This window comes from Musca domestica, unplaced genomic scaffold (genome assembly GCF_030504385.1).
Source record: "Musca domestica strain aabys unplaced genomic scaffold, Musca_domestica.polishedcontigs.V.1.1 117, whole genome shotgun sequence".
Taxonomy (NCBI): domain Eukaryota; kingdom Metazoa; phylum Arthropoda; class Insecta; order Diptera; family Muscidae; genus Musca; species Musca domestica.
Window position 1 is genome coordinate 341,189 of NW_026712147.1, and position 11,225 is coordinate 352,413.

General features: G+C 34.0%; 1 protein-coding gene across 1 annotated transcript; it reads right to left on the reverse strand.

Annotated features, from left to right (window-relative positions):
• Positions 1-5,999: 5,999 nt before the first annotated feature.
• LOC131807185 (hatching enzyme 1.2-like) lies at positions 6,000-7,450 on the reverse strand. Its single transcript, XM_059132222.1, has 2 exons — positions 6,387-7,450; positions 6,000-6,333 (listed from the first exon to the last, which is right to left on the reverse strand). Exons 1-2 carry the CDS (start codon positions 7,206-7,208, stop codon positions 6,073-6,075), a joined length of 1,083 nt encoding a protein of 360 aa, XP_058988205.1. The 5' UTR covers positions 7,209-7,450; the 3' UTR covers positions 6,000-6,072.
• Between the last annotated feature and the right edge of the window lie 3,775 nt (positions 7,451-11,225).

The following is an 11,225-nucleotide window of genomic DNA, read 5'->3' on the forward strand; positions in this document are numbered from 1 at the left end:
TAAACTTAAACCTCTTACCCTTGATCTCTTTTACTCAGTCTATAGGCATACTCAAAAATGTATTGCTTAAATATCCATACTCATATCCATAATAACATTGGGATCAATATTATCAGAGTTTGTTGATATATCTTCATCATCAAATTTCAATTTCATGCCAGTGAATTTAACTGAAGGCGAATCTTCCTCTTCGATTGTTGGAAATTGATTGGGAGCTTTGGGTATTTTGTGAGCAGAATAGCTATCCCAGGCTTGTTTGCCATAGATTTCATCTATTATTGATTCATCATCCATTAGATCTTCTATGCAGGTCTTCAGAATCGTGGAGGTAACAATGCAATCACGGTTTAAGGCCAAACTCTTATGGAAATATGTTATAGCCTCCTCCAAATTGCCCATAAGGGCATAAACAAAACCAATGTCTGTAAGTGTTTGTGGTGTGTTGGGGTTCAAAAGCAAGGCCTTGAAATAATGAATAATTAAAACTCAAGAAAAGTAAAATTATATATATATATATATATATATATATATATATATATATATTCTTATATATATATTCTTGATAAAAGTAAAATTCTGAGTCGAGTTTCAATACACGTCAATAAAGTCATTATAAAGGCCATTTAAAACAATCCTTATTAGATGTTGCGAAATATAACTCAATGTAATGGGGTAGTTGATTTTATCTGAGAGCCTTAAAAAGTGAGATTTTGTAACTAGTTAACCATAGAATTAACAACAATTACACTGTGCGGCAAAATTCAGCAGATTATTAAATTAGAGGTAAAACAAGGAGACACGTGTATCGGTGTTTTAAAAGATTCATCGAAATCCGTCCATTTTAGGTACATAGTGTCTTCGACAGATAAAAGATGAGGAATATTTTGGTCGACAATTTTAACGCTCAAGCGAGTAAATAAAGTTGTATTTTCGGATCTTTTATGTCCTCCGCCATTCTATGGAGGGTATATTAATTGTGTCATTCAGTTTGTAACTCCTCGAACTATTCATGATAGACCCTACAAAGTATGTATATTCTGGATCAGCGTAAAATTCTAAAACGATATAGCGATATGTTCGTCTGTCAGTCTGTTTTAATCACACAATATTTCGAACGAATTGAGATAGAAGGCTAACATTTTGCACACCGATTATCTCCAATTTCAATAGGATTCGTCCTTGGGTCAATAAAATGTTCAGTGTAAAATGTGATCTAAATTTTGTTCACAAACATACATGAACAGATAGACGGACCGATGAACAGATGGACTCAGAAAGTGAATCTCTGAGAATTCTCAAAAGTAACTAAACCTAAGGTCAAGAAGCTAAAACACACAAACAATAGAAATAATCATTGGCCAAAAAATAACAACAATAAACAATACACGGATAGCCTGCCGCAGATTCATATTTAAATACATCAAAATCAAAAGTCGTCATCATCTTAATCACAAAATGAAAGGTTACTTTCAACACATAGCACTAAAATATGACAACAACACCAGCCAAACAATGAAACAATACAGCAACGAACTGAAGAGACAAACACAACAACAAACAAGATTAAAATTCCTTTTAACTTGTAGAAGCTATGGGATTATTCCTAATCATACACAGCACACAACTACACAGGTAAAAAAACTTTTTCATCATGATACCACCAAAAGTCAATATGAAAAAATAGAAAAGGATTTTCACAAAAAAGTACTCAACATAGAGATTACACAAACCAACATACACATAAAAGCAACAAATAAAATACTACAACGCATTAACTTCAATCTGCAGTCCATATTAGAACCAACTGACTATAAGACATTCATACAGAAACAAAAAAGTAGAACGAATGCAATAAAGAAAAAACTGACAGAAACACACAAGAAAAAAGTAAATACACTGAAAGAATTAATGTTTAAGAAATTTGGTTTCACATACAATGATCACTGGTTTGAGAACAAAACTGATATTGAATTCCCTTTTGAAAGCAAATGGATTCTCTCCCTGGGCAAAAAATTTGCATTACCAATAACAAAATCTAATTTTTCACCACTACATGCCATTGCCGATATTGAACAATGCATTTCAAATCTTGAAGAAAACGAAAAAGAAATATGTAGAATAAAAATTGCCAACAGAATAAGTAACTACAAACGAAATAAGAAATACAACCAAAAAGAAAGATTCATTCAAACTACATTCGAAAATACCAAAAAATTTCTAAAAGCACACAAAGACGTTATTATTTTGCAAGCCGATAAAGGAAATAAAACCGTAGCAATGAATAAAAAGGACTACATTTCTAAAATGGAAACTCTTCTGCAGGACAAACACACATATAAAATATTACGAACAGATCCAACCCAAAAACTACAAAAAGCGAATAACAATTTGGTCTCAGAACTATACAAGAACAAGAATATAACTTTGTTGGAAAAAAAGAAATTATCTTGCACCGCAGCTAACGCGCCTCGAATATATGGGTTGCCGAAAATTCACAAACCCAACATCCCACTAAGACCAATTGTTTCGTCAATGAATGTACCATGCTATGAACTTTCAAAGTATCTTGGACAGATTTTAAAAAACCTAATCTCGAAGAACTATAATATTAAAAACTCTACTTCTTTAAAACAAAACATAAAAAACATCCAACTTGACAACACAGACATTCTAGTCTCATTTGATGTAGTGTCACTTTTCACAAATATTCCTGTCCACACCGCAATAAAAATCATAATGGAAAAATGGGATGAAATAAGAAAATATACAGAAATACCAAAATCACGTTTTCTTCAAATTTTACAATTTTGCCTCCAAGACAACAACTATTTTATGTTCGACGATAAAATATATAACCAAGTATTTGGAATGCCAATGGGAAATCCACTATCACCGACAATAGCGGACATAGTCTTAGACAAACTACTTGACGACACACTAGCTGAGCTACAAAGTAAGGACATAAATATCAAATATAGTCAAATATGTAGATGATATTTTAGCAATTATTAAAAAAGACGAATCAGATGAAATTCTAAACACATTGAACAAATACCACAACAAAATACAATTTACCATGGAAACTGAAACAGAAGGCTCAATATCATACTTAGATGCAAGATTAATTAGAAATAACCAAAACATAGAATTCGACTGGTACACAAAAGACACATCATCTGGTAGAATAATCAACTATCATGCAACACAGCCGAAAACACAAATCCTTAATACTGCCAAAAATCTCATACATAGAATATTCAGCATTAGTGACGCAAAATTCCATAATAAGAACACTGACACAATTTTTAAAATTCTAAAATACAATAGTTTTCCATATAAAGTTATATGGACATTAATTGACGAAATTAAAACAAAAATACAGAGAGATGTCAAAACACCGGCGGATAATGAAAAGACAGAACCAAAAAGTTTTTACGGTGTAACTTACATCCCTGGGTTATTTGACAACAAACAACTGCGACAAATCATTAACAACAACAACATTAACTTTGCATATAAATCCAACACAACGTTAAGCACAATATTTACAAACACAAAAACACCTATTGACAAACAACAACAGAACAACGTTGTTTATAAAATTACATGTAAAGGCAAAGCGAATGAAAGCTGTAACAAAATATACATTGGAACAACAAAGCGATCACTAAGCACACGAATGAGCGAACACAAGTCGGACATAGAAAAACAAAAGGAGACAACAGCGCTATCACAACATGCCTTTCACACTGGCCACTCACCAGACTTTGATAGCATAGAAATATTAGACAAAGAGAAAATAGAAAAAAAAAGACTAATGATTGAGAGCCTTAGAATACAACAACATATTGACAAGACGATGAACCTAAAAGAAGATACTGACAACATAAGTTCGTGCTATGGAGTGGCAATAAAGTAAAAAACTGTGATATTAATTTTTAAGTAGTGTAGTTTATTATATGTTCTATGTAAACTCGTCTTAAAAATTATATTGTAAGTTTATCCCATCTTGTGAATTAATATGAAATTGAAATGTTAATTTTTGATTTATTTAAATAGACGAATTCCCCAGAAGAAGTCGCCAAAACAGCGACGAAACGTCGGGAATAAAATACAAAATAAAATAATTTTGTTTTAATTTGTATATGAAACCTAAGGTCAAGAAGCTAAAACACACAAACAATAGAAATAATCATTGGCCAAAAAATAACAACAAGTAACTAAGGCTCTATTTCATTTCATTGTATGTACAATGCTCCGCCACCGGAGCTGAACCCGTTATGAACTACAAATACAATTTTTTAGACAAATCCGTGGAAAAATGTGGCTAGAAACATAATAACACCGAAATTTTCAGCAGTGACAGCGAAAAGGAAAGACATTTTGACATTTGAGTTACTGAGAGTCTGCAAATTCTTATTGGGAAAATTTACCCACGAATAATTATCCAGTAACATCAGCTGTTCAATAATCAGAAAACATGAATAGAGATAAGAAATAAATGGTTTAAGAGCGGATAATGAGCTATTTCATTTAGGTGTCAAATCCTGCTAAAAAAATAATTATCTATGGAGATGCATGAATAATAGGTATTTTTGCAGAAGGTATTTTTGGAAACCGTTTTCATATGTTTTTATTATTCATTATTTTTTGTAATGAAAAAGTAAAAAAAAAAAACAGTAAAGAAAGTCCTAAAGTCGGGCGGGACCGATTTTATGATACCCTACACCACTTTGCTAATTTAGTTGAGCTCCACATAACAATTAAAAGTTTTTATGGGAGAATTCAATCATACACCCTATGATTATAATTATAATTTAAAATTTAACGGGCCTAAATATGCCGAAGCATTTGTATCTTTTAAATTCGGACGTGTATTGCCATTCGGTGCAAAATTAATTTGAAATCAGATAAAGATATATATGGGAGCTATAATAAAATCTGAACAGATCTCGATAAAATTTGTCAAAGATATTTCTGAGTTGTATTTGATATATTTCCCTGAATATCGTTGTTACGGAGTGCATATTACGGTTGTGGTTAGCAAATACAACAAATCGGATGAACAATATATGGGAGCTATAGCTATATCTGAACCGATTTCGATCAAATCAAAACAACTAGACTCAATTCGGTCGTATGTGCAAATTCCATTCCATTTGGACAAATAGAAGTTTGGTGCACAATAAAAGGTAAATGGGACGAAGTTATATATGGGAGCTATATCCAAATCTGAACCGATCTCGATAAAATTCAGCAAATGTATTTCTGAGCTGCATTTGATATATTTCCCCAAATATTGTTACAGAGTGCATATTACGGCTGCGGAGGACAAAAATAACAAATCGGATGAACAATATATATGGGAGCTATATATATATCTGAACCGATTTCGATCAAATTTGGCATACTTATTTTCAGGCCTTATTTGGTTGTATGTGCAAAATTCCATACAATTCGGGCTGATATTACACGTTTGGTGCAAATCGGACGAAGATATATATGGGAGCTATATCTAAATTTTTATCGATCATCTCCAATTTCAATAGGGTTCGTCCTTGGGCCAAACAAATGTTGTTGTAAATTTCATCTTAATCGGATAATACATGCGACCTGCATTTTGTTCACAAGAATACATGGACAGACGGATGGACAGACGGACTGACATGCATTAATCAACTCAGAAAGTGATTCTATGCAGATCATCAAAAGGAACTATGGGTCTATCTCGTTTCCTTTTGCCTGTTACAAACAAATGCACAAAGACATAATACCTGACCTTGTGGTGTAGGGTATAAAAATAAACTGCATGGATATAAACTCCACTGCAGATCTGTTCGATATAACTGTTTGTTGATATATTTCGCATATAAAGATCTTTTTGCTCTCGATTAAGTTCAGATGGAATTTTTCGTCTTAAATGTTATTTCAGAGAAATATAAAAATTTTTATTTAAAAAAAAAACTTGTTTATTATTCTAATAACAATCTTTGGTTTCAATACTGATGTAGATAAAATTTAATATATGTTCTTTTCATTTATCTCTTACTTCATTTAGTCACTTCACTATGTTCAAGCCGTTGGATCGTCACCAAAACCCAAACCAGTCATTATGCCACTGATAAAACTATTAATAATGTTATTATCAATGGCTGTGGTACCGCCAACGGGTGAGGGTGCAGGAACGGGAACCGGAGCAGGTACGGGTGCCGGAGCTGGAATGGGAGCCGGTACTGCAGAACCATAACCACAATCATACATTTGATTTAGTTTTTCAATATCCATTTCAGAAAAACCATCACGTTGGCCCATTCTGGTATTGCCCATTGAACGCTGGAATAGATTTGAGCATAAAGTTGATAATTTCAAAATAAATTTCTACTCACCAGTGCAACAATGGTCGGCCGGCCATTTGTTGAGAAGGCATTTGCCGAATAGTGCATAACACTGCCATAATCATAGGGCACCCCAAATGCTACAGTCCTTGAAGCCTTATCGAAATTCGAAGCTGCACTGGGTTGAATATTTTGATATTGTATGGAAACATAGGAATCGCGTTCCTCTCGATTTTGTTCGTGCAGAAAACCCAATGCGTGCATAAGTTCATGGATGGTGGTTCCAGGTTTTGTCAAACATCCGGGAGACTGTAAATTAACTTCTTGCCTACCACCAACACGACCCACCGAAGACCAGCATCCCGAACTGCCACTCACAATGGAAACGTAATCGGCTTGATTGGTGCGCGGTACAAAACGTATGCAAGTGCGACGATGATATTCTGCTATCGCATGTTCAATAATTGCTCTATCTTGACTGTTGAAGTTACCGCGAATTTCATAGGGAACAATGCCGCGGGGCCAGCGGGAACTCTGGGTGGTTATGCCGTTTTTAAGGACAATTTGATTTTTTGGCACCAGTATATCACCTTCCAAATAGGTACCCAATTCCTCAGGATTCACCAGAGCTGTATCGGCACTGTAGTTTGCCACCAGTTGAGCAGTGTTTTTATCATCCGGCTCACCAAACATTGCCATGCCATAGAAACTTAAATCAATGACATCCTTTGAGTGTTTTGTGGGTCTATCCAGGCTATTGGCACTGACCTCAATCATTTCCTCTTCATCACCAATGTTGGGAATAATTGGTATCCCCACGACCAAGGAGACTAGACTTGTCACCACAAAAAGGCTTGTCGCGAGCTTCAACATTTTCTTTCCAACTTTCTCAACAACGTCGTTGAATATTTCTAGACCGTTAGACCTCTGTTGAATTCCTTCGATTTTGTATGGCTATTTATACTGGCTCAGCATGTTGCCATGTCCCTACCTCTATTGGACAGTGATTATTTTCGGTGAAGTATCTTCTATTTTATCTATTATTGTCATTTTTATTGGTGTCATTAGGTAAATTTTATTCACCCCATTATTGGAAGCAATTTCCCATGCGCCCGTCTCCCTGTTTTGCTAATGATTTTAGCAAAGCATTACTTCTTATCGTTCATATACTTTGCTGGTTTTTGGTATTTTCGGCATGTTTGTTACTGACCTTCATTTATTTACTCGTGTCTGAAGGTATGTTAATTGTATTAAAATGTTCTATATCGTCTTGTAAATAAATTGTGTTTGTAGCAAAAGGTCTAGGGAATTTTGAATAGATAAATGTGCTTTCTTTAATGTTACTTTGCAAAAAAGATTTGGATTTTGGTTTTTTTGTTTTGTCGGCATGCATTTTAAATTCTATTAAAAATTGCAAAATGTTCTATAGCAAAACCTAGATCGACGAAGCGGCAGGCTTCATCGTCGACCTCAACCAGTAAAAACAATTATTCTATGTATCTGCACTTTAAATTTGTTTGGGCTCGGAAGTTAGTAACACTCAGAAACATTGGTATTTGTTCAACATTTTGGTATATCAAATGTCAGAGGTCAAAAATACTCATCACAAAGCTCCCACAAAATATTTTCGAGTTCTCTTCAAACCTCGAACATTGCAAATGGGATATGTAGGTCCAATCTCTATGGTACATCACAAACAACTTTTAATAGCTTCCACCTTAGGTTAAAGGAACCATTAGAAGAAATGTGGCAAAAACCATTAAAATGCCAAATATCGGGAGGTACCGTTATATGGGGGCTATACCAAATCGTGGATCTACACATGCAATGTTTCGTCAAAGGAGCTAGAACCCATTATGACCAAAAAATACCAATTTTCAGACAAATCCGTGAAAAATGTGGCAAAAATCATCAAATCACCGAACATTGGGAGGTACCGTTATATGAGGGCTATACCAAAACGTTGACCTATACATGCAATGTTTTGCCACACGCATTATGACCTACAAAGACCAAATTTCAGACAAATCGGTGAAAAAATGTGGCATAAATCATCAAAATACCGAATATCGGGAGGTACCGTTATATGGGGACTATACCAGAACGTGGACCGATATATCTCGCCGAATATTATCGCGAAAATATTCTGGAAGGTGTATTAAAGCCTTGAGCACGCAAACATTTTCGCCGCAGACCTTGGACATTCCAAAAGGACTCACCACTCAAGAATAGTTACAAAATGAGGTTCCTCGCTTCATTTCCAGCGCACAATGGCTACCAAAATCTTTGGATACCAATCCGTTGGACTATGGTGTATGGAGTATTTTTGAAAGCAAGGTTGGCACTAAAAATACCAATGTGTCGATCACCTCAAATACCAAAAAATACCGCAGAGCAACATTCGGGCAGCGTGTGACGGTTTCATTGGCCGTTTGAAGGCCATAATTCGTGAAGGTGACCAATTGGAACAAATCTAATCTTATTCTAAAATTTAAAGCTATTTCCGACATGTTTTGCTTTCATTCAATAAAAATAAAAAAAAAAAAAACAGTAAAGAAAGTCTTAAAGCCGGGCGGAGCCGCTAATTTAACAATTAAGAGTTTATATGGGAGAATTCAATCATACAGGCTATGATTATAATTATAATTTAAAGTTCAAAGGACTAAATATGCCGAAGCATTTGTATCTTTTAAATTCGGACTTGTGTTGCCTATTTGGTGCACAAATAACTTAAAGTCGGATAAAAATATATATGGGAGCTATATCCAAATCTGAACCGATCTCGATAAAATTTGGCAATAATATTTCTGAGCAGTATTTGATATATTTCCCTGAATATCGTTGTTACGGAGTGCATATTACGGTTGTGGGTAAATATAACAAATCGGATGAACAATATATATGGAAGCTATAGCTATATCTGAACCGATCTTCACCAAATTTGACATACTACCTTCTAGACTCAATTCGGTCGTAAGTGCCAAATTCCATTCCATTTAGACAAATATTAGACGCTTGGTGCACAATAAATGGTAAATCGGACGAAGTTATATATGGGAGCTATATCCAAATCTGAACCGATCTCGATAAAATTTATCAAATGTATTTCTGAGCTGTATTTGATATATTTCCCCAAATATTGTTGTTACAGAGTGTATATTACGGATGCGGAGGACAAAAATAACAAATCGGATGAACAATATATATGGGAGCTATAGCAATAAATGCGACCTGTACTTTGTTTACAAAAATACATGGACAGATGGATGGACGGATATGCATAAATCGACTCAGAATGTGATTCTATGCCTGTTACAAACAAATGCACAAAGACATAATACCCTGACCACCTTGTGGTGTAGGGTATAAAAATGTAAAAATTATGGCGTTTGACGTTCTTGCAGCTTTTTTATCTCACCCTGCATATTAAAGCACATTTTGGGGTTAAAGACGTACTTTGTGTGAATTTTTGCAAAAATCTCCAAAAAATCATCATCGATTGAAAAATATGACATGACCCACACAATAAATAAAATCAGGTGATATCTTCTTATAAGGGTTGTACCAAAAGCTGTCCCTACATTGATATTTTTGCAAATAGAGTTTCTTCATAAAATAACTCAAAATGTCAACATTTGCTAAAATTAATGGAAAACACGGTCTAAACTTAACAAATACTTCAAATTGAATTACAAGGCGACTATTCCAAAGGCGAAGTCCAAAGATCTGTGTCATATTTCAAGGCTCGATCCTAAATATTGTGTAATATTTATCAAAATATAGGGATAGCATTATATATGGTCAAAAATCTATAAAGAGCCTTAACAACATTTGGCCAAAGAACCCAGAACTCCTTTTGGAGTTTTGATCTAAAAACGACTACTTGACTTTTTCCACAATCCAAACTGGCTATTGTGCAGTGAAATTATAAGAAATTTCACAGCAAATTGGAAAAAAGTGCTAAATTTTCCAGAAATATTTTTTTTTATTAAGAAAAATTGATGCCATTGTTTATGGTATATATTGAGTAAACACATTTCTTTTTGCCAGAGACTCACAATGAAATTTGATTTAAAATAATTCTTACTTTGACACATAAAAAATTAAGAAATATTTTCGGTTTTTTCGGAACATTGATGCAAAAATATTTATGCAAGTAATTTATAAATATATTAATCTTGTTCTCGGATTCCACCGCATAGGCAAATATGTACCCACAAGTCTTAAAAAGTATTTATGACCGACATGTCAAAAATACCTAAACTAAAGTTTCTTCAACTTTTACAAAATCTATATTGGGTTATTAAACTACCTTCAATTCAGACAAACATCCAAAGATTCAAGTTTAAGGTAAGGTTATATGAGTCTATTTATAATGTTTATGTTTTCAAATACCATAATCATGAAAACATAGTTTCATTACAACGTCTAATAGGGGTTTTCCAAAGGTCCCAACAAAGCAGCTGTTTCTAAACACAGATGGTACCAACAAACATTATGTCGAGCCTACTGAATTACAAACAAATGTGAGAGACATTGAATTTCATAAAATATCAATAAATAATAATAATAATGGATAATACGACTGACTGGTGTTAAAATGCAGGCATTATTTGCACAGCGCTTAATATTTTGTCGTAAAAATTCATTGAGCTTTCATTCATTTTTTACTGTAGCCGCTTATCAGTCAATTGGAGCGAGTCAAGTTCATGAGGATTGACAATGCACGTCATCCATCGACTACAACTGATTTTAAGAAATTCTTTTGTTGCTGTTGTTGTTTCTTCTATAGTCGAACGGTTGAAAGCCTACAAAACAAAAGGAAAGCTTGACAAGCCTAAATATTTATTTATTTAATTAATGGTTGTTTAAACGACTGTTTCCATAAAC